Genomic DNA, 25,171 nt, shown 5'->3' with positions numbered 1-25,171 from the left:
CAAGCGACGTCATCGAGAGGCGGCGTCGCCGAAATGCCACAGAAATTCGGCAGCATTTCAGCACATGCTCCACTGCCGCCATGGTCCTTCGTTTGGCGCCCGCCAGACGAAAAGGTTGGAGTCCACTGCTTTAGGGTTTCTGGAAGCAAAGTCAGAGACAAACTGATTTGTTTTTTTATACTGGCTCACCATTGTGGGGAAAAGGGAAAGTGGAATTTCTTTAATTGGTCAAATACTGGATTGCCGAAGTATCTGGACTTAGCACTTTCTGGAAGTTTACTCATTCAAGGTTTTTTTTTTAATTTACCCTATGCACTTTTCTCCTATGACACATAAAGCAGCAGAAAACAAAAACCCATTTCTTTTAGCCATTCAAGGTCTCTCATTCCATAGAATTAATATACTAATTGTCCATGGAAAAGAAATAATAATCTGGGCTTAAACAGTGACTTGTAGGAATGGAGCATGTGAGGTCGGAGGAATAGGGGATAAAAAGACAGAAGTACATGGTACATTTATTACTGACATGAGCCTAGACAAAAATCAACAAGCCTTTGCTTTTCATTGCCCATCTAATCCCCAGATGATGAGTATAACTGTATAAACTAGAATAAATTGTCCCACTGATTGGTGTAGCAGCTGGACTTAACTATAACCATATTTGACAATGCACTAGACTGTCTCAGTCTGAAAATGACTGAGAATCTACTCATGTGCTCCCCTATCGTTCTTCTTTCAACACCAGAAGCTGTCAAGTTTGGCGGTACAAACTGTTGGTCATCAAGGATAAGACTCAGGGGACAGGAGAGGAATTGATTAGTGACTCCACAGCAGACTGACTGGGCTTATGCCCAAACACTATGTAACTGTGTGCAAATAAGTAGTCTTCTCCTTTATGATTCACATCCTATTTCTGCAACAGTGGAAGTGGTGTTAATGTCAGAAAACTGTGTGAGTGAACAAAACAAACTTAGAGAGAATATATTTTAGTTTAGAAATAGTTCCTCCGAATACAATATAACAAATTCCTCATTTATGGCTAAGACCATTTCAATCCTCTAAAGCAGTGCTTCTCAAAGTCAGGAGCCGCTTGTGCAGGGAACGCCCCTGAGGGTCCAGGCTGGTTTGTTTACCTGCTGCATCCGCAGGTTCGGCCGATCGTGGCTCCCACTGGCCACGGTTCGCCACTCCAGGTCAATGGGGGCTGCGGGAAGCAGCGCGGGCTGAGGGATGTGCTGGCCGCAGCTTCCCGCCACCCCCATTGGCCTGGAGCAGTGAACCACAGCCTGTGGGAGCCGCGATTGGCCGAACCTGTGGACACCGCAGGTAAATAAACCACCCTGGACTGCCAGAGGCTTTCCCTGCACAAGCGGCGGACCAGCTTTGAGAAGCACTGCTATAAAGTGCATGCAAAATGGTGATAGCGAGACTGACTTCCTTTGTAAAGTGCTTTGAGATCTAAAGATGAAAAGTGCTATACAAATGGTAGGTATTGTTGTTATTAGTGGACTTTCGCATCTCCTAAATTATTTTACAAAATGACAGAAGAATGGAGAGAATGTTTTATATCGGCCAAGCTGATTTCCAAGTTCAGATGTACTGAAATATCTTATGGAAGCATATACCTTGCATTTTATGTTCTGCATTGTAAACTTGGATTATTGTAATTTGCTTTTCACCCTGAAAGCAACATTGGCTTGTTGCTCCATTCTTTTTCATCTAGTGCACTGTGTCAAAATTTTGGTTGAAAATTTGCAATTTTTTTTCCCAAACAATTAGTTTCACAGCAAGAGAATCTCCAAACATGTATCTTGCCAGAAGACTTAATAGTTATAAGCGTGCAATAAAGACAAGTTGGTTCCCTTTCTTTGTTCTGGTACTGTGATGATATGGACAAATATGACCCCTTCTAGGCAAGCCTATGGCACTGCATCTCTATTAGGAAACACATTGCTAGGAATCCTTTTTGCAGAACCAACTTGCTACAAGGAATATGCATACTGGGGTAACTATGACAGCTGCCATTCATCTTATGTTGATTTCTTTTCTATTACCATTTTCTTACTCATGTAATATTCATTTGCTTTTGGCGCTTTTGTTTCATTCTTCCTGTTTTTTTCTCATACAACATATAGACCATTTTTGGCAATTATTTCATAGAATCATAGGACTGGAAGGGACCTCGAGAGGTCATCTTGTCCAGTCCCCTGCACTCATGGCAGGACTAAGTATTTGTCCATGTTGCATTCATTCCTAACAGAATGTTTTCATGTTATATTTAAGATTTGATTATTCAGAATGAAAGGTTAGAAGTGAACCCCTGCTATGCTAGTGGCAGTTAAAAGTCATGCCATGTGTCAATTAAAATGTAATTTCCACTAGATTTTCAATAAACTGCTAATCTGATCTATGATCTCAAGGTAATGAGATACTCATGATATATAGAGAGGTATATATTTCATTAACAAAGATAAATTCTGAGTACATTAATTTCTAAAACTGAACTTATTTTCCTTAAATATCTATTCCTACTACTTGTCGTTCTATTTGTACAGAATATGGAGTTCACAGTTCCGAATGCAACAGGCTTAGCTGCAGTGATCTACACATTTGTCAGCTCAACCCCAGACTATTACAATGCACTCTACTTTGCATTGACCAAAAGTAAACTATAATTGGTTCAGTAAGCAGCTAGCTTCCTACCTGAAAGATGGCACAGACCAATGTGAACGCATCATGTGTTCTACCCTGACTGGCTATTCAATTTCAATCTTATTCCAGCAGCCTGACCTTTATCTTCAAAGTACTAAATCAATATGTTCAAAATAAACTATGCTTATGCAAAATTAGAGTTACAAATTTAGGGCCTGATGCCAAGTACTATAAGAAGCTTTCCACTGACCTCAATAGGCATTGGCTTGGGCCCTTAAAAGTCAGGAAATGAAAAATTCAGGTAACATGATTGTGTTCATACCGCACATAAACATTTTGTTTTTCACAGAAGTTAGATAGCTAAATGTATACCAAACTACCTATTAGGTTGGAGTCTGGTGTAAATGGCCATCATTCCAATGAAGTCAAAGGAGCTGCACCTATTTACAGCAGTTGAGTATCTGGTATACAGAGTGTGGACTGGGTAAGTTGTAGTATTGCTTTTAGGACTTTGAGTGAGAGTCTCACCCTTGCTCCGAACCCCTTATGCCAAGCAGAGGGGCCAGAGAGAGGTTTAAAAGTCCTGGGGGAGGATTCACCCAATACAGTAACTTAGGAAGACAGATGTGAGACCCCTTTGCAAGGCCTGGTGTAGGAGAACATGTCAGGGTCCTGGCCAGAGGACAGAGAAAAATCCTCATAGCCTGCATCGGCTACAGAGATTCTCAGAGCTTGTTTACACAGTGCAACAATGAACACTATGGAGGTGTCATTTCTAAAGCAGATGAATATGTTGTGCATTAATTGGTCTGTGTACACTCGGCTGTTGCGCACTAACAGTTCCCTAGTGCACTTCCTTTAGTTTGTATCAGCAGTATCTATACTGACCAATTAATGCACAACATGTTAGTGTGCTTTAGAAGCCACACCCTGGAAGTGTGTATTACGTCACCATGTAGATGTAACCCCTGTGGGGTTTAGAGAGCATGACCCCTTTAAATCTTTTTCCTAAGGAGGGAGGGGGAGCAGTGAAAAAAAGGAGGGAAACTCCAGGGGGTGGCTGTGGAGCTGGAGAAAGAGAAGGGCTGTAGCCCGCAGGCCCTCACAAAGTGAAGCAGCAGAGAACCTGCCTGAGGCCTGGGAAGACCAGGGCAGACGATCAGGGACACCCCAGGACAGGAACCAGGAGGATCCCTGTGCCAGGGAGGAATTGCCTGAGAAGCACAGGCCGGAGCTGGACCCAGTATCATGGCTGCCCAGAGCTGCATGGGGCTGTGAGCACTGGGGCTTGTGACTCTGCATTGGGAACAAGGAGGGAGGCTGTAGCTAGTTAAGTCGCTCTGTGTGGCTTTGCAGAGAGCGGCAGAGGAGGGCACCGGAAGGCTTTGTTGGGGAAAGTTCACTGGCGCCGAAGACGATCAGGAGCACCCACGGAGCACCCTGGACTGGAACTTTGCTCAGGACTCCTGAACTCTGTGTGCAGACACGTCGCTCAGTGTCTGCCCTTTCAGACTGTGCTACCACTGGGCGCGTGGGGCCTTGGTTTGGATGCAGCCCTGTTCTACTGCTCCCCCATATTGCTCCTTGTTGTTTTTCTCCTCTCATCCCTCTGTAAATAAATATTTCCCTTGTTATATCCATTGTACTTTTCCTGTGGGTGGGTGTGTTCACTCTGGAGGGGTTGGAACAGGTGCCCCTGGGGTGGAAGGGATTTTTCCTGCTGCATTCCTGCGCGCGCCTTCTCTTGGCCACAGCTGCCTGCAGAGGAGACTCCATCTTGGCCAAGAGGGCACTAAAGTTACACAGAGAAGCCCTCAGTTGTTGCAGGCTGCAGAGCAGCTTATTAGCAACCTCGGGGGGAGCATGAGTGTGTGAAGTAAATTAGATTTATTTGGGCCTAAGCCTTCATGGGTAAAAAACCTCACTGCATCTGAAGAAGTGAGTTTTTTTACCTACGAAAGCTTAGGCCCAAATACATCTTTTAGTCTTTAAGGTACCATCGGACTCCTTGTTGTTTAAGTAAATTAGAGCAGCTCTCAGAGCTGCCTAATTTATTTTGAGTACCATGCCTGGCCCTGCATAAGTCCAGAATCCAGCAGGCGTGAAACTACTTGAGACACCTTCCCTCTGAGCTACAAGTTCTGTGCTGTGTCTCTTGGAGGCACAATATAATTTCTGACCCTTCAGCTTTGGCCTTTCCTGCAGCTTTGGCAGTCCTGCTCCTCTCCCCTATTATGTAGTAGCAAGAGCAACATACACTTCTGCTGAGGGCAGCAACAGGACCCTACTGAACAGTTCACAGGCACATACAGTGCTACGGATATATACCAACTGCTGGACATACACTCCACAAACAGAGAAGGAAACAATCATAATAATCAGGGCTTTAATTTCCATTTGTATGTAACGTATATGGTATATTTTATGTTTTCTGCCCCATCAAAATTAAACTTTATTAAATATTATTGCATTGTATTGAGTGCTGTATTGTATTGTATATAGAGGGTGTGAGGCCAGATAGATTCTGATCTTAGTCTGATATAAATTCTGAGTAACTCTATTAGAGTCAAACAAATTTCTTGGTGTTATTGTCATGTAAGCGTTATCACAACCTGCCCCATGGTCCCTTCCCCAAAGGGTACACAGTCTAAAACAAAATGAGTGCATGTCTAAGATTTGATACAAATATTAAGAAACATAGAGAAGAAAATCTACTGTTCTGACATCTGCCAACCTTGTTTACCTTATTTGTCTCCTTCACACCCATCAGTAATTTCAGCCACATTAGCAAATAAGGATAAAACACATTATCATGTGATGATCCTGTAAATGACAGCTCACATGTAGTGCACTATGTATGTTCCTTTGATGACCACTAATTGAGCAGGCTTCTGTATATATTTCACTCACTCATAGAATATGTGTAATTCAACTGATAGACGGTGTTAACTCAGGACTGGCCATACACAACTGTACATTTACTGTGCAGTAAGAAATATTTAACCATGAAAGCACTTGAGATGCAAGTATGTCTCATTTTTAAGAACACCCTGAGACAGCTGCACTGCAGGAACACCAGTGGAAATTTATTTTATTACCTTCTTGGGCTTTCATGCATATGCGCTGACTTCATGAGTTCTTTGGGGCTGGAGCACCCACGGAAAAAAAAATAGCACCCACTGGCAGCCCCACTGATCAGTGCCTCTCTCTCTCCTCAGTGCCTCCCGCCCCATCAGTCGCCCCACTGATCAACTCCTCTCCCTCCCTTGCAGAGTTTCCCACCCGCCAGGATCAGATGTTCTGCTGGGGAGGAGGGAGGAGGAGGAGGAGGAGCAAGGGCTGGAAGGGGGTGGGAAGAGGCAGGCAGGGGTGGGGGTTTGGAGGAAGGAGTGGTGTGAGGGCAGGGCCTGGGCCAGGGCAGGGACGGGTAGCAGCGGGGCAGGGTGGGGGTTTGGAGTTAGGGATGGACTGGGGGCAGGGTCTGTGGTAGAGTGGTGGTCAAACACCCCCCGGGCTCTGAGTAAGTCGGCGCCTATGCTTGCATGCATTTTGAAAGAGAATTAATTTTTTGTCCTAATCCTATCCTTATATATTCTTTTCTCCATTAATATGAACTATTTACTATCTATCTATCTAGATTTAGATAGATAGATAATAGTCATAAATCAGTTTCTGTGTATGTTTATATAGGTGTCTATGAGCACCTCTTCAAGAAAGGAAAATAGGCCAAGCACAAGTTCTACTGTCAGTACATTTCAAGGCTATGACACAAGTCAGCATAATAAGGCATAGAACTAAATCCTAAGTCCCTGATTCACTTCTTTTATTGATGCCAGTGAGAAATGGCCTGAGCAGGAACTGAGCGATAAGCGAGTAAGGACACTGAGATGTGGCTCACTGGCAGAATCAACAGCCATTTCCTGTGAGGTAGTTCATAGGCAAACAGCCCCAAGGATATATAACAGCTGTTGGATATACCAGGCAGAAATGGAGGATTAGAAACCAAACTGCCACCTTAGTGACAAGAAGGTTGTATGGAATGTGGAAACTCCATTTAATGAAGATTTCAATATCTGGCTTTGTTTCAAACTGGAATGAAACCTAAAAATTCAAAATTCTCCCTGAAAGAAAATTATCCAAAAACTTTGTTTTGGATCAATCGAGACTTTTTTTTAAAAAAAATCACTTTTTTCCTCCATTTTACACTAATTAAAAACAAACAAAAAAAATTTTTGTTCTGAAAATGTTGAAATGGTCCATATTTCTGTACTGTTAACCCTATTTTTGCAGTTTTGTCCCCTCCAAAATGAAATGTTGACAAAATGAACATGATTTCATGCTGTGTTTCAATCTTGACATAAAATGGTTCTGTCCAAGTTTTTCCAACCAGCTCCAGTGACAAGTTACTATGCTAGCACTTGTGTTAAGTCACCAAAGAATAATTTTAAGAATTAATCTTTACACTTTTCCTGGGAAGTACCTAGGAAAGTATTATTAGACTCTTTTACACAAAGGATCAGCTATAGCACAGAGAAATTAAGGTCCCAGTTCAGCAAAACCTTGAGCACGTGCTGAAGTCAATCTGTGTTCAGCAAAGCAGTTAAGAAAGTGTTTAACTTTAGTCAGAAGGAGGGCAAGGACGGAACTCCAAAGACTTGACTGTTTGACCTCTTCTCTAACCACTAATCCTACATGCCTCCCACATTTTAGAACTAGAGCCCAAATGATCACTACTTAGGGCATTATCCAAAGCCCACTGAGTCCATTAACTTCAATGGACTTTGGATTTGGTCCCTAGTGAGGAGTGAGATATATTTACCTTATGTTCATGTGAGTTTCTATTTAAAAGTCAGTAACACAGTTCTCAGAATCCCTATGTGGCCCAAGATCTTTCTGGTACTTTGTAGACACGGTGCCTCTTCAGAATACAAAACAATTCTGCCTACTAACAAATATGAAGCAAAAGATTCATACAAGGCTGAGGGAAAGCCAGAGAGCTAAGATTCAGCATTGTCCCTACAATACTGGACGCAGACAGATGCAAACTGGAAAAACAAATTAAAACAATATGTGAGATATAAATCTTTACTCAATCTTCCTATATCAACCTAGACCTAGCATTCCACTTGGTCTTCTGAGGCTACCCAGATCACTTTAAAAATGGATTACTTTCCACTGAAAACAATGCCAGAAAGGGTTTTCAGGTCTGCTGGGGGGAATTACAGCAGCCTGGATCATCAAATAGAAAAAAAAATTACTCTAATCAGTGGCACTCAGACAGGAAAGAAAAAAAATGAAAGTGCTCTACAGTTTTGGGAACACAATGCTGTTTAATGCATAAATTCTAAGGTCAGTGGTAGAGATTAGTGGGTTTGCAGAGCAACCCACACTTCATAAGAGATTTTTCAAAAGATCAAGGGCTTATCCTAGTGCTCTGTGAACACAGTGAGGGTAGAGTATCTGAATAAAACCGGTACTCCACTATTAGAAGTTTCATTCTGAAATGTGGCTACAGTAGATATGTAGGCAATGACCTCTACCCTTGAAACCTTTCCTTCAGTAATTTAGAGTAAATATACATCTGTATGTTGTACAGGTATATATGTAAGTTTATATGTACATATATTTATTTCAAAAGATAAAAAAAATCATTGCAAATATTTAAAATTACTTCAGTACATATCCCAAACCTTAAAATAAATGAATATCAAGTTAAGGGAAATGTTTCCACTTCCATCTCCAACATACACCCCAGATCCCTTCACAGCCAACCTGCACGTAACCTGAACTATGATGCAAAACCTTAAATTCTTACCTCAGCAACAAGAGATAGAGATGGCTGAAATGTGGGGACAGTGGTACAGTGTGATTTCACAGAGATTTGCAACAATATTTATACATGTTGGAATTAAGGTTTTGCATTCTAGCACAAGGAGAGATATGTTAATTTTTAGGCTTTTTAATTTTATTTTAAAATTGTAGAATTGTTGTAAACAAAGTAATTTTGGGGGCAGCGCTGATTGGAGTCTACTGAAACACACTTTCACGACTAACTCTGGTATAACATTGGTTTTGTATGTTTTTTAATGACTACCAGAGGTTTAAATCAGGTTAACATCAGCATTATGATAAAAATAATGAACCACATCCTCGGCCCTGCTACAACCCCTTTCCATCATTCCAGAAGTGTACAGGCACTAGAAGCTAGCTTATGTGGCTACCTGATATAGGGGATGGTGCAGAGCCAGAGTAGTGGCTCTATACTATTCCCCTCATAAGCACTGGCACAGAGGATGTGACCAAGGGAAAGAGGGAAAGTCTGGAACGTTGCTTTACTCTACAGTGATCCCCAGCTGCCAGAACAGTCCCTTGTAGTATGGCTACACAGCGGTTGGGACCAAGCCTCCTAGCCCAGATAAAATGACTCACAGTGGCTCCACTCAAGCTAGAACACCAAAAATAACACTCATCATTATTCTTCCAGAGAAAATGAATTAAATACTCTGCACTTCAGTATGTGGTGGGTCTTTTGGACAAGGCCTTAAATATGAAGGTGCTGTATACTCTGCATACATGTTGAAAATGTCATGGTTCTTTTCACAAGAACAGGGTTTTGTCCCATTGTCCATTGAGAACTCATCCTCTCTACCCATGTCATTCATCATGCTGTGTGCTAGCGAACTGCTGTTCTCCGTTGTTTAGGTAGCTTCGTTTCAGTGACAATGGCATATGTATATAGTTGATGAGGTACTTCTAGGATGGAAGGTATTATATACATGTTAAAATGGTGGTGGTGTTATGGCTATTAAAGCTCCATCTTAATTTGTGTATTCCAAGCCTAACCTCACTGGAAAAGGTATGCCACTTCTGTGGTTGACTGAGAGAGACCTGAAAAACATTTTAAATTCGGATAGCTACTCAACTATGAAGGAAGACTAACAAATTCTGATGCAGTGTTTGTAGTTTTACAGAACTGTTTCTCTGGTTACTGAAATGTACATGAGGTTGGGTATTTGCAGACTGCATTACTAAAAGATACATGCTATTCAGGGAAGTGCATTATCTGTCAGTGGTTCTCAACTTGTCGTCTGCAGACTATGTCTAAAGGGTCCACGAAAGACTTAGATGGAAACTGACTGAACAGAATTCAACTATATACACAGGTTTCCAAAGAGGTCCACACCTCCATTTGAAAATGTTTAGGGGTCTGTGATGGAAAAAAGGTTGAGACTCTCTGTTCTAGGGCGCATGCAGTTTTGTAGCCATGTTGGTTCCAGGATATTCGAGAGACAAGAAGGGCTCTATGTAAGCTCAATAGCTTGTCTCTCTCACCAACAGAAGTTGGTCCAAGAAATATATTACTGAGGGTACAGTGATGCAACATGTCACATCATCATTAAAGTGTAAACAACTAGGTACAATGACTCATAATGCCATTATATTAACTTGGTATTGTTTGTAGTCAGTGACATCCAAGGGAAATGGTTTCGCATAACAAAAGCAATCAGTTCTTCCTGGATAACGTGAGTGAAATTGCTTCAAAAAAAAAGGGGTTAAATAAAACTACACAATCCCTTTAAAGCTTTCTTTTTTCTTTTTTTTTTAACTTAGAATAATTATTTGTAGCCCTGTGATTTGTTAGCCTTGTTTTACCATTGCAACTTGTCCTGAGTGAAGCCTGCTCTATAGAAAATGCCTGTTAGAAGCAAAAACCTTCCAGCATTCACACATACCCTCGCTGATATGTACAAAAAGGCGTTTTCCTTTCATTTCTACACAGAGGGAGATATTTTCCCCAAAGATACATGGAGAGTATTGGAGTGCTGTCATGGATCTGAGAATTACCAGAAAATTTAATCACTAAGGATGGAAATTTTCAAAAATCAATTGAAAGTCTACGAGAGTTTGGAGCCTACTTGTTCTTCATGCTTTGAAAATCTTCTCCTTTGTTACTTAACATGGCTCTCTAGTTAAGATTCCAAATTTACTCTTGTATTTAGGCCGGTTCTGATGAGATTTGTAAGAATAAATGTGAGAAAAATGATGAAAAGGTGAAATTGACAGGAAAGGTTGGAAAAGCTAGCTTTTCACTCTAAAAGCTTAGGTTTCAGTTTTAGCCTTCCTCTCCCCCTATTCCCACCAAACCCTTCATCCCTTTTACCTGAGAGCCAAAAGAGATTTAGAAAGATTTTTTAAAATAGACATATATAATGGCTATTTTTATCTCTGTTTTTAATCTTTTAATTACGTTAAAAAATTAGGGTGGTTGAAACTTTTATTGATATCTACACACCTGTCTAAACAGCTCGAGAAGCACTGTGGCCCAACTCAGCAAAGCTTTTACATATGCTCGTAAGTCCAGCCCTAGCCTAAAAAACATGGTTAACTTTAGGTATGTACTTAAGTTCCATTGAGCCCAATGGAACATAACCATTTATCAACCGTTAAACTCATGGTCGAGTGCTTAGCTAAATATGGGGGTGGGAGGGAGAGACTGCTGAATCAAGGCCTATGTAAGTGCTATGATTTTAGTGATTATTATACAATCATGTTTGTATAATAAACACTTTGAGCAATGCCATGCTATCCCGTCCCTTAAAAATGAACATGTAAGAAGTACATTGCTAAGCTCAAATTTTGCATTGATCATCAAAAAGAAGTGCTATTTGAGCACCCAGTTCTCACACTCTTACTCATATGTTTTGTGTCTAAGGGCTGGTCTACACTAGGGGAGGGGATCGATCTAAGATACACAACTTCAGCTACGTGAATAATGTAGCTGAAGTCGAAGTATCTTAGATCGAATTACTTACCGTCCTCACGGCGCGGGATCGATGTTCGCGGCTCCCCCTGTCGACTCCGCTACCGCCGTTCGGGTTGGTGGAGTTCCGCAGTCGACAGCAGCGCGTTCGGGGATCGATATATCGTGTCTAAAAGAGACGCGATATATCGATCCCCGAGAAATCGATTGCTACCCGCTGATATGTTAAAACAATTTTCCCTTTGTTGCAGAAAAAGAAGTAGTTTAGCTGGACTGTAAATTAGACTGTAGGTATGTTGCAAATTCCACAGATTCATTTTTCATGAAGAGCCAAATCCACATTTAAGTGCATAAAGCAGCTGTCACACCACACATTCTGCTTGTGAGCTTGTCATACCTTCGATTAACTTTTGGCACACAGACAGGGACTTAGATCTCTTCCAAGACAGTTAAATAATAATGAAAAAAATAACTTTGATGCTACCTGAAACCAAACTATTCAAAGCACATTGCCTGCATTCCCCAGTCTCAGGCACTGAGCCAAGATATGGATATAAGCATTTTGGCTGACGATGGGGGAGAAGAGGAGCTTAAAGACTGGAGTGTTTCAGTGCTTTGGTAAAGACAATCAACACACTTCATTTCAGATCTGTAAAGTAACGCTAAGGTGTCCCCCACGTCGTGGTAGAATGAGAGGATTAGCATACTCAATGTCTTAACATTTCTTTTTCTTGCTTGCTTTTTTTCTTGTATATGTTTCATAGGAAACTAGAATCCATACCCACTAAGCCATCTCTACATCTATACTTCCATCCTCTCTCTGGCAGTGTTTAGTATTTGATGTTCCAAGAAGGCAAGCTGCCTGGTTATGCACCCAGCCAACTGTGAAATGATCTACATGGGGAAAAAAATTCCTTCCTAATCTTCTACCCAACAAGATGCTCATGACACTTGAGATTAATTACCCTCATCATTATCTTACTTTTCATATCTACCAATACTATTAGTCATCCAAAGATGATCCAGCATTTATAGTAATCCAGTCCCAGTTTTTGACTCAATCTATTGTAGCAATGAATTCCCTGCTTTGGAAGGAGTAGTTACAGGGGCCTCTGGGACTCAAGACTTCTATGCTCTTTTTTAGGTTACACAAACGTATGTATGGAAATAAGGAAAGAAAACCCGTTCTCTATGGTCCCATCATCTCCAGAGAATTTCCCTAAATTTCCCACCACTGCTAACACTGGTTCAGCTCCATGAAGTGTTAGCAACTTTTGGGAGCCCTAGTGCATAGAGGTCACTGACACCATTCCAAGCATTGTGGCAGTTAGTCTTGCTCTGAGCAGGTCAAAATAACAGGGGCAGAAGTAGCCTGTGTGGCTCTTACACAGCACCCTCTGCTTTAGGGGGGAGTAGTAGATTTTTTGGCCCATTTCACATTCCTTTTAGGTCCTGCCTATTCTCCACCCACTCCTTGAACTCCCATACAGGGAGTTTCTATAATGCAAGGCTCTGCACTGTAAACTTGAATCTTTCCATTGACTATAACAGGAGCTGGGTAAGGGCCTATGCAAGCAGCAATATCCGTAAGCAACCCTTCCACCTGTTCTGCCCTCTCTATTCAGCGGAACTGCACTGGCTCCAGGTCAGGGGAACCTCTGCAGATACAGAGGCAGAGACAGAATTTAACCCATTATGCATCTTTTGTTATGAGACTAAACTGATCATATTCTCCACTGGTGGCTTTTCACAGCCAGGTTGTGCAAACAGGATAAGCTACAGCAAAGGGCTCATGCTCATATGAGTAGGGCCCTACCAAATTCACAGTCCACTTTGGCCAATTTCATGGTTATAGGATTTACAAAACTGTAAATTTCATGATTTCAGGTATTTAAATCTGAAATGTCATGGTGTTGTAATTGTAGAGGTCCTGACCTGAAAAGGAGTTGTGGGGGGGGTGGCAAGGTTATTGTAGTGGGGTTGTGGTATTGCTACGCTTACTTCTGCGCTGCTGCAGGTGGTGGCACTGCCTTCAGAGCTGAGCAGCTGGAGAGCGGTAGCTGCTGGCCAAGAGCCCAGTTCTGAAGGCAGAACTGCCGCCAGCAGCAACGCAGAAGTAAGGATGGCATAGTATGGTATTGCCACCCTTACTTCTGTGCTGGTGCTGGCAGGTCACTGCCTTCAGAGCTGGGCACCCGGCCAACAGCCGCCGCTCTCCAGCCACCCAGCTCTGAAGACAGCAGCACATCAGTAAAGGTGGCAATACTGCGACCCCTGCAACCCTGCCCAAAAATAATAACCTTGCAACCTCTCTGCAATTCCCTTTTGGGTCAGGACCCCCAATTTAAGAAACACTAGTCTCCCCCATGAAATCTGTATAGTATAGGGTAAAAGCATACAAAAGACCAGATTTCAGGGAGGGACCAGATTTCATGGTCCGTGACATGTTTTCCATGGCTGTGAATTTGGTTGGACCGTACATATAAGGAGAGATATTTCCACATACCACCTGGCAAGCTCAACATTATGCCAGAAAAAAAAAAGTTCTTCTCATGGTCAAATTTACTGGCTGCACAAATCGAAGCAATACAAAGACATACTGTCCTTTGAAAAAATATGGTATTTACCACTATCATGAAATACCAGGAAAGGAATAACAGTCCAGCCTACACTGGAATTCTAAACAGATATTTACTTAGTATCTTAGACCCTAATCCAAAATCCATTGAGGTCAAAGGCAGGGCCGGCTCTAGCAATTTCGCCACCTCAAGCACGGCGGCACGCCGCGGGGGCCGCTCTGCCGCTCGCCCATCCCGCGGCTCTGGTGGACCTCCTGCAGGCGTTTCTGTGGACGTCAGCTGGTCCCGCGGCTCTGGTGGAGCTGCCGCAGGTGTTTCTGCGGAGGGTCCGATGGTCCCGCGGCTCTGGTGGAGCTGCCGCAGGCGTGTCTGCAGGAGGTCCACTGGAGCCGCAGAAGCAGCGGACCGTCCACAGCCACGCCTGCGGCAGCTCCACCAGAGCCGCCTGCCACCCTCCCAGCAACTGGCAGAGCGCCCCCTGCGGCGTGCCGCCCCAAGCACGCGCTTGGCGTGCTGTGGCCTGGAGCTGGCCCTGGTCAAAGGAAAGACTCCAATTGACTTCAATGGATTTTGGATCAGGCCCTGAAACAGGTTACCAATTATATACCCTTGCAGTAATCATGTTTTTTGATTGCCTCTCCGTACATGTAGGCACTATGTACAATATGGGCCTGATCTAACTTCAAGTTTAGATGAGGGTAAAAGTCCTATGGACTTGACTGACAGCAATATTAGATAAGTGGCAGAATTAGCCTGAGTGGTAGAATTCTTGCTTCACAAGTGCATGGTAGCAGGATTGATGTCTGCATTCTCTAAACTGCTCCAGTTTGGGCTGTAGATGCTTTCATTTAGAAATTAAATTAGGAGTGGATTAAATTAGGAATCTTTAAATTGGGAGTGGATGTCTTTATAAAGGATTGTTCTAATTTAACCACAAGTTATTTGGCTGGGCACAGGAATTACTGGGTAAAAACTATGGCTTGGATTATGCAGGAGATCAGTTTATATGATCAGAATGGTTCCTCTGACCTTAATATTTACAAGTCTATGAAAATTGGGCACTCTAATTGGATGCTGAACAATGGACTGAATTATACACAATGAATGCTGTATATTTTACCACAGGACAGGATGATCTCAGTCTAAAGTTAAAATATAAGAACCAACACTATTATTATAACAAATGCTATTACTATAACTGACAGAACTATATATAGGAAAGAGCTAAGATGCCAGGCTCCAGAGTCTGCTGATAAGTTATTTTGCTTTTTGAATGCTGCCAAACTAAATTCTCTGCGCAAAACTATTGTATCCTTCTAGTCTTAATTTACAAAACTATATGAGTTGATCCCAAGCAATCAATACTTCAATTTCTTACTGGAATTCCAACACCTTCTCCCCCTGACAATTCATGCACGCAAAATAGAAAAAAAATATTTAAAGAACACTTAAGATGTATAAAGCAGGTAATCTGGAGATCTTCTTACCTTTGACCCAATGAGAGTGTACAGCCACTGGATGGTTTCATTATGATTTATTACTCCATTCATCCCATCTACATACAGCATAATCTGTCCCAAAGCTAAAGTAAATAAAAAGACAAAGAAAGGACAATCAGACCTGGTGAGTATTTATTAAAATCCTGATATTTACTATCATTACATTACATAGGTTCATACTGACAAAAACTTTATTGACAAAAGACACAAGGCTAGATCCTGTTCTAGATTAGACTGGTATTAATTTGAAGTAACTTCATTAACTGCATTTGGAGTTACTGCAGATTTGTAATAATATCACTGAGGGCAGATTAGAGTCATCAGCCCTTGCCTGAATGATTCTGCGCCGTATTGGCCCAGGTTTGGAAACACTTGCTACCCGGCAAAGCGCTGACTACCATGAATAGTTCTATTATTTTCAATGAGCTACACTTCGTTACTGTGATCCAATGAGTCTATTCATGTTTGGAAGTACTATGTAGTGTACTGAAGTTTTAGATTTTGAATCTATTTTTGTGGATTAAAATAATCTTTGATTAGGCTAGCCATTCTGTTTGCCAAATTTCAGCAATTCACAATTCCAGCATGCAGTTAATGTAAGTTAGTACAGTAGAATGTTGCTATTTCACAAAGACATCCTTGTGAATCACTGAAATTTGAGTGTTATCAAGGAAACAAATGACAAGAAGAAGAAAACATCACAAAACAAGCTTTATGATAACATTTCACATAGTGTTTGTAAAATATGATACTATACTTTGCAAAACTCATGAGATATTGCTAACATGAGACTATGCTACAGCACATAGCTATTAATTCTTTGCTAAGCGATAAGGAAAGAGAGATTTTTCATACAGATTATCAACTGCTGGGATTAGTGAAGAATGGATAAGCAAAACTCAAAGCTTTCTTCTCTGAATCTTTTACTTTATAATAGGAGACTCATGCACACTTGAGCCCAAAAGGAACATGTTAAAGTAGCACCTTCACCACAGTTTGTAGTAAGAATAACTCAATAGTATTAAAGATGACCCAAGAGTTATTAATGGAGAATTTTTGCAATAAAGAAATATCAAAAAAATAGTGCAGGGAATTATTTACAGAGAAAATAATAATTATACTATGCATCTTCCAAATGCTTTTCAAGCACTGGCTAGTTTCACTATATGTTCTATACTGGACCCCATCAGCCGAACCTGTCTCTGCTGGTTGTGTGGGGAATGATCCATAACCCACCTCAAAAGTGGGTGGCATTGTCCATCAGGTGAGTTACCCATTTGGCCCAGCCAGCTTTGTTAACACAGAGAAACGCAATGCTTACATCCCTTTGCCAGGAAGCATGAATCTGGCCTATTAACTAATTATTCATCATAACTGAGGTAGGTAAAAATGTGTACTTATACCCTTTTTTCAAAGGGGCAAACTGATACAGAGAAGCAAATGCCGAAGGCCACATAACATATCAGTAGTAAAACTGGATTAGAGTTCAGATTCCTAATTACCGTACCTATCCTACGTTCTCTAGACCACGGTGCCACTAACAAGAATAGCAGGAATCATGACATCCTTTGGTAGTAGTTTGTTTCTTTTATGATAAGTCTGTACGATTTTTCCAAACTGAGACCACTGTTCACACAACTGTACTGGATAGGCAGTGGGCATACCATGATTCTTGATAAGGAGGCTTATTATGCCAAATATGATCATTTCTCTGTTCCTTAGATTTGTTCCCTCCCACCACCATATTTGTTTTTCTCTATCTGTTGTGTTTCCAAGCTTTAGATTTTAAGTTCTCTGGTGTCTTTTTTGTTGTATGTGTACAGTTTCTACCACTATGAAGCCCTGATCCCTGATTGAGACCTCTGAGCAATAATGCAACACAAATGTATACATAAATGATAATAAATGTACATATAGCCATACATGCTACTATTCTACTAACTACATTATTTGAGGGGAGATTCCCCCACAGGCACAAATGCAACCAGGTACTTAACTGTCACTGAAAATCAATAGGAGTTAAGAATCTAACTAATGTTTGTGTTTCTAGTAAAGCTCACCCATTGGTTTGTTTTAACTGGTTTACACAAAAGACTAAAAAAAAAAAAAGTCAATACATTTTGAAAACTTAAGATAACTCCCCATTACCAAGATATAGCCAGTTAGTAAAGAATGATTAAAATTGCACTGACTGGATAAAAGGGCTCATTTTCAGCATTTGCTGACAGTTTTTTGAAAGAGGGGAACACTGATATCCCTCAATAATCAAATAAAGGTCATAATTCCTATATTTGCTTCTTTTCAGAACAAAAAGATGTGGCCATAGATCAAGGTGAGATCAAACCACGATAAAATCACCAAACCATTCCTTTGTAGTGAATTCTTTGGTTAGGGGTGAAGGGATTTAATTTGAATCTGAAACAAATGTGTAACAAAATTTATTCCTGGCACATACTTTCCAAATTAATAAGAAATAAATGAAAGACAGGAGAAAGTCTGCCTTTAAAACAAAAACACGCACAATTTTCCAACAGAACAACTTTCCTATTTGTGTTCAAGATAGACTGGATGCCTACGTAAGATCTGGGGTACATTACGTCCCAGCTTTTAAAATATGACTGTGCATAACAACATTGGGCACATTAGCAGGCACCCTAGAAAGTAGGAGCAACATGATTCCTGACAATTTTCATCTGCTACTGCAAAACCTTTGTGTGTGTGTGTGCACATTATCAGACATTGCCCCAAGACTGATATTATCTGTTACAGTTACAGGACAGGTCTTTGGGATCTTGGTGGAAAATTCTAAACACATGAAAGAAAATCTACTAGACATTATGTTGCAATTTAAACAACTGGCAAATACTGACAAAAGTATTACAAGATGAAGAATATTGTACAGAATGTCATCGAGCAGTTTACACAAAAGATAAGTTTTTGCTGGTGCCAGGCGCCTGCACAGAAGTCACGTCTACAATAATTATCTATCACACATCAAGTTATCAGTTGCTGACAGTCCCTGGAATGGAGTTTCATAGTTTACTTGCTGAATAACATGTTATTTCCTGTCTCTAGTCACAGGAACAAAAGCGAGACTTAAGGAAGGTGGGGGGCGGGAGAGGGGAAATCTACTTTCTATAGGATGAGCACCTAAAATACACAGCAACTTTATACCCTTAACTGATCTCTTAGATTCATGTACATTGATAGTGCCTTAAAGATCTTTTTGTCCTCAGATTGAGTTCCATTGAAAAAGAAACACGGAATTCCTATTTTAAAAACAATCCACACACACTCCCCCAGGACTGTACAAGGTCCATTTCCAAAGCTAAATGCTACTTGTGTTGCATGGGTGTGCTGAGGGAAAAGAGAACACCTGAAAAGAATGGAGCAGAGTGGAGGCTGTCGTGAACACTAGCCTGGGAACCAAGTTAATGCACCTGTTGACACTTCATGGCTCTAATGAGGATTGAGTCTGCCCTTGCATATAACACAGCTGGCAGACTGGGCACAAGGTGCTCCTTGTCTAGAGCAGTATGTGTCCCCCTCAGATACTCTGAGGCACTTTGCCCTATGTTGGCACAGCGGCTTATGGTCCACTGAATGGCTGAAACCCCAGGCCAGAATGGCTGAAATTCCCCATAACTCCCCTACATTAGTGGCACAGCTAATAGGGGGCAGGAGGTGACTCCCACATCCCACTCTGGTGACCCCTAGGGTATGTGTGGTGCCTTTTCAAGCTAATAGGTATCACTGAAGGTGGCACCACCAATGACCCATTACCACCTGGCCCCATTCTGCCATTGTTCACAGCCTGGCTTCGCTACCTCCCCACACATGGCCACATCGAGGAAGAACATGATTTTACCCTATGGATACAGGCTAATTTGAGAAGGGAACTATTAAGTCAATGAATTTACTTTGGGGCTGCATTTGGTTCATTACATCTAATCTCTCCATCTGTACATTCCTCTAACCAAACTGGCAACAAGTGCAAGCTATTTAATCCAATTTCTGTACTAACTGGAATTCTACTTTGGAAATGCATCAACAAGGAAAGCATGCTATTGAGCAATGAGAGGCAGGCAGGAAGGCGGGGGGTTAAGATGAGCAGGCTTAATTTGAAATTCCTTTGCTTTTGATGGTTTAAGTCAAACTCTTAATCTTATTTAAACATAGTTTGTGAATTTACCCAGGGTTATTTTAAGGTGGAATATCGCTGGATTTCCTAGGTTAGGCTTATATCAGAAAAGGATGGACCAGCCAGGAATTTCATAGATTTCTAAGGAATCAGAGGCTTGAAAAAAAATCTCCCAAAAAACTTGCCAGTATTGGCACTGAGACTTTTTTGAACTACATATAAGAAGGGTTAATTGGACTAATGAGGAAAAAATTCGCACAAAAACCTCACCCTTCTAACTGGTTTAGTAGAAGTCTTATATTTACCTACCTATAATTTCAAACTTGTCAAGGCTGTTTCCAACCTGTAGCGTTCAGCAGCTTTAAACCTCTCTGGACTGCAGCCTTATTTTTCTATCTACTTTGCACCACAGTAACAACCTAGTTAAAATACCAGCATTGGAGTCAGGACAATTGCTATTTTATCCCTGCTTCCTCAAGTCAAAACACAGTTTATCATGCCAGAGTTATGGTGCAATATATCTAATGACTATGCATAGTTTTTTTTCCTAAATAAGAATGATGGGCCAAAGTCAGACCTTGTCAAAGTGGGTTCAACTCTGATGGAAGTTCCTGGGCCAAATTCAATGGGGATGTCATACACAGTGGTAGTAGTTTAAGTTATATGTCGAATTAAACTATATTAGTAATAAAATAGGTGTAAGTGTCACAGAAATTGCACCAATCTGGCATTCAGAGATTTGCAAAAAATTATTCACCACCAGTGCAGAAGGAGGGGATGGCAGAAAAAATAAATTGCAGGGTGTAAGTTTAAGCGTAGTGGGGATCCTTTGTATTACACGTCCTGTTAATTACTTTTCCTGCTTTACTTTTTTTTCTGATTCCTTACGATCATTTTGTACATCCCCTGAATGTCATATAAGTAGAAGTTATATTATTTTATCATTCACATTTATTTTCTGAACAATTAGCCAAATTCTGTTCTTGTTAGAGTACATACTCGTTAGAGTACTGCATACTCGGATTTTATGAGAAAACTGCTTTCCATCTGGCTAAAGCTTTACCTTATCTTATATAAGCAAAGAATGGCCAATCAGATTATAGCTACCTTGCATTCAATTTGGTATACTATAAATAATTATTACATAGCCCACTCTTGAGTCATCAGCTCTGTTGAAGACTATTATAACGTCTCCCAGAAACACATGAAATCTCTTATCTAGCAAAAGCACCTTAATATATGAAGTATATGGAGATACTGAAAAGATATAGGCTATAATCCCATATGGGAAGCAATGTATCCTGGTCTATTATATCTTTGGAAAATATTTATCTCTCTATGCAGGGTTTTTGTTAGGTCCCTAATATTATTATCCTAAGTGCCAACAATATCCCATGATGAAATACCAGTAGGTTACTTGGCAGTAAGTACAGTATCTACCTCAGAATTCCTGGCTCATATTCCCTCACTGCAAAGGAGCGAAGCTCATCTCTGGGATGATATTTGCTTAGAGCAGACAATTTACTGCTAAATAATCTATAAGGTTCTTCAACTGGACCTATGGAAGTTTCAGAAAATTTTGTTTATAACCATGTTCTATGCCCAATGCTGCATGCTGTACTATAGGATATTATTGGCATAATTCATACAAAAGAAAGGTCAAGAGTAATTTAAAAAGATGTCTAAAGCATCAGTGTTAGGTTCCATATGCATTTCAAGTCAATAACACATTTTCAGTTGGTCTCAGGCCCACCATTTACTACAGACATTTTCTTTCTCAAGCAAATCACTAAAAGGTTCACTAAAGAGGAAAATATAATTCAAAAAATTAAATAAAAGCCGGCCCACTGAACTCAATTATTCAGGCCCAGATATGAATGAGTTAAAGTAATTGTTACCAATCTACACAGATAGATTTTGTTCCAAATGTAAGCACATTGCATTGTTAAACACTGTTTTTGTGCCACTTGGCTACATGAAAAAATAAACAAATCATTCAAAAACTTCTCATCTCTAAAAAGTAAGATCAGATACAGCAGTTATTGAGGTGGTCTAACTGTTCCCTCTTGTAAAAACAATCATGTTAAGCAACCGTTTGCCAGCCTACAGACGCTATATTTATTCTACACGGATAGAGTTGGCTCAGTTTTTTCAGATTTGCTTTTACTTTGTTAATAGAGATATGGTCAGGTTTAGTCTGCAATACCAAGTCAGTCATTTGCACACATATTCAAGTCTTTTATCGCTGCCAAGGATGTCAGCAATGCCTTACAGGAAGCTAAAAGCCAATTAAGTAATGCCTAGAAATGTGTGATTGTTCTGCTTCTTAACAAAGCCTTCTCGAACTTCATCTCCTTGTTTAATCTCTTTTTATAAAGTCTGTTCATTTGTTCATTATTACGGAGCTGAATTACACAATTTTCATTTTTAAGACCCCTTTATTAATCCGTTATTTATGGCAGAGCTGCAGTTTTCTAATGAACAGAATAACTGTTGAAATGCATAGGCAATTTTGTTCCAAATGTAAATGCATCGTTCTATTAATATGTAATGTCAGCCTCCCTGGGACCTCTTGAGCTTAATGCATGTGCCTCTACTGCCTGATCTAAAAGACACATCTCTCTTACCAAGACTGTATATAGCAGGTTCATCAATCTCTACCTGGCCTAGCCACCACACCGAACAAACAGGGGTTACAAACGTAAATCAGCAATTTTCATAACAGCTGGCACTTTCATTTTTAAGATCAAGCATTCACTTCTATGTGTAGCCATGGAGTCCTTTCCTCGAACCAACAGCTGTGTGGGAAACTTTATGCGGCAGTTTCAGATCTTGGGCGATATTTTAAGGTTAGGCCTCTTTGCAGTTTTATGGTTTTACTCTTCAGGCAAAATAAACAAAAAAGGTTTCAAGATTAACCACCATATGCAATTTTTATTCTTCTAACTTGTTAAAATACTTATAGCTAAATATACACAGCTATAACATACTAACACAGTGGTTTTCAAACTGGGGTACGAGTACCCTTAGGGGTACCGGAGTTCTCGTCAGGGAGTACAGAAGAAAAATCCTTTCATGGTGACCAGGGCAGGGTCAGGAGGGGAATGGAAAGATGCACGCCTGCGCAGACTCCCCTGAGCACGCTCTGTCAGGCAGGGCAAGTGGATGCAGAGCTGGCCTTACTTGTGGACCACATGGGCTACTGCCCAGGGCACTGTTATCAAGAGGTAAAGGAACAGGGCAGGCCTGAGGTGCAAGGCTGTGGAAGTGAGATTTGGGCAATGGGAGGGGTGGAGGTGGAAAGGCAGTGCTTAATTTGTGCTCCAGGGCGGCTGGCCAGGAGCCCTGAGGTGCCAAGTGCCGAGTTCCGAAGTCAACATCGACACCACCAGCAGCGCTGAAGTAAGGGTGTCAATACACAAACCATGCCACCCTTACTTTGGAGCTGCTGCTGGCAGAGGTGCTGCCTTCAGCGCTGGGTGCCTGGCCAACAGCCGCCACTTTCTGCTCTGCCTTCAGAGCTGGGTAGCTGGAGAGTGGCAGCTACAGGCTGGGAGTTCAGAGGTGACGGCCAAGATTCTGTTTATTCAATCATGCAAATAGCCCTTTTAATAAAGACAAAGATCTGAAAACCAGCAGTAAATATAGGATTTGAAAGCCATCAAACAATATTAGTCAAAGATTTTTTTTCCTGAAGCATCAAAAGCTCTAACATGCTAAACTGAATTTCAGAAAATATATAAGTCAAATTTTCATTCAGATCTCTGCAAGTGCATAGAAAAAAACACACATGCATCCACATTTTAAATATTTACCAACAAATATTAGAGTCTTTTCATAGGTATGTTATGACTCAATCTCAGATGGGAGGTAGACTACATTATTTGAAAAGGAGTATTCAGTCTAAAATGTTTGAAAACCATTGTGCTAACAGATCCTGCAGACAAGCTGGTGAACAAACAAAGAGAATCCCTTTAAGTTGTTGAACAAACAGGACTGGCATCTAAGATTTTTCACCTGACTACTGGTTCAAATGTAGCTGCTTTCCAGAGGTCAGCTCGCATGATGCCAAACAAAACAAGAGGTTGAACGTGCTATTCTTCAGCATAATCAGTTCATCTTTGTGCTGCACATTCAGGCAATGAGATTTACATTGCTCACTGTGATTATAACAGAATGGGTACTGCAACAACATGCCATAACTTGCCATTAAAAATACATATTATTTAAAAAGCAAGGTCAAGTTTATGAAAAATAAAACTTTTCTTTACTGAACAGCTAAAATGTGCCTGTGCTAAGCCACTTTTGACATTCTTTTGATTTTAAACAGAGTGCATTTCTGCTGTGAGACTATTTCAATCTTTTAGAACTGCACTCTAAACACTGTGTTCTAAAACGATAGTTTTTGTCAGCAGCAAAAGCCCACAGGAAATTCTGAAAAGAGTTATAATTCTGACATTCCTGGCACAAAACAGAGACCTTCAGCTTCATTGCATTATTATTCTGTTTCACCGAATTATCTGTCTTTAACAATAACCTCAGTCCCAGCATTCCCCAGGGGCCACTGTTGAAGAAATGCTTTTTTCATTGCTGATTGTGGTAAGAAAGTGAAGGTTAATGGGCTACCAATTCTAAACTTGGGACAGAACTGAGGCTGAAAACAAGGTGTCAAGCTTTTGAAGCCCTCCTGCAATGACCATCTTTTTAAGAAGGTACCTGAGCTGTCAGCTACCCTTCCTACACTGCACTAAGAGCCCCCACTAATTCTGAAGCCCTCAATACCATTTTATCTTTACTCACAAAAGCCAAGTGTGCAGCCTCTTTCTTTAGGGCCGGATACTCCCAGGTTCTGAGTTCTCCCTACTTACAGAAGTCCAGGGCATTCCTCTCCTCCTACAAAATGCCCAGCACACTGCAACATCAGGTCCTTAGAAAGTCCAAGGAATACCCTTACAATATATTGTCCTTCAGCCAATGTTTCTCCCCACTCCACTTTTAAAAATAACATACAACAAATTCAAAGGTGATTTTAACCAAAACAAATATTTCCGCTGGCTAAAGGCTTATGAATAGAAAGAAAAATATTAAATTGTCAAACAAGGGTAAATGACAACACCACCTGTGGCAGCACACACATCAGCCACATGAATGCCAAAAGGAATTCATTACAGTCATAGCCATTCCAATAAATAACACACACATTCCTAGAGATGGAGATTTCCTACATTGTACCAGCTCTTGGTAGAAATGATAGAAATAGATCTTCAGTAGACTCGGCCAACAGTTAACAACTTGCTGAATATATTAGTATGGGAAATGAAATCCAGTAGCAACTATTATGTAAATACAGTAAAAAATCTTTGCATGGATAATAATGATAATAACATAATAATCGCCTTTATATAGCATTCTTTACACAGCACGTACAATATCATAATATGCTTTACAGAATTAGTAATGCATTTACAAGATTCTATACATTAAGAATAAATAAAATTATTTCATCATTAAAAAGAAATTTGTAATAAAACAATCCTAC

General features: G+C 40.7%; 1 protein-coding gene across 11 annotated transcripts in view; it reads right to left on the bottom strand.

Moving 5' to 3' along the window:
- FHOD3 (formin homology 2 domain containing 3) overlaps positions 1-25,171 on the bottom strand; it is a 657,808-nt gene that overhangs the window by 244,068 nt on the left and 388,569 nt on the right. For all 11 annotated transcript variants that reach the window (XM_050937644.1, XM_050937645.1, XM_050937647.1 and 8 more), the window contains exon 6: positions 15,480-15,574. In XM_050937644.1, the coding sequence (XP_050793601.1) occupies positions 15,480-15,574 (95 nt within the window). The remainder of the gene's footprint in view (positions 1-15,479; positions 15,575-25,171) is intronic.

Source organism: Gopherus flavomarginatus, chromosome 2 (assembly GCF_025201925.1).
Source record: "Gopherus flavomarginatus isolate rGopFla2 chromosome 2, rGopFla2.mat.asm, whole genome shotgun sequence".
Lineage (NCBI taxonomy): Eukaryota > Metazoa > Chordata > Testudines > Testudinidae > Gopherus > Gopherus flavomarginatus.
The sequence above is the reverse complement of the archived record's forward strand: the minus strand, read 5'-3'. Positions and strand labels throughout refer to the sequence as shown.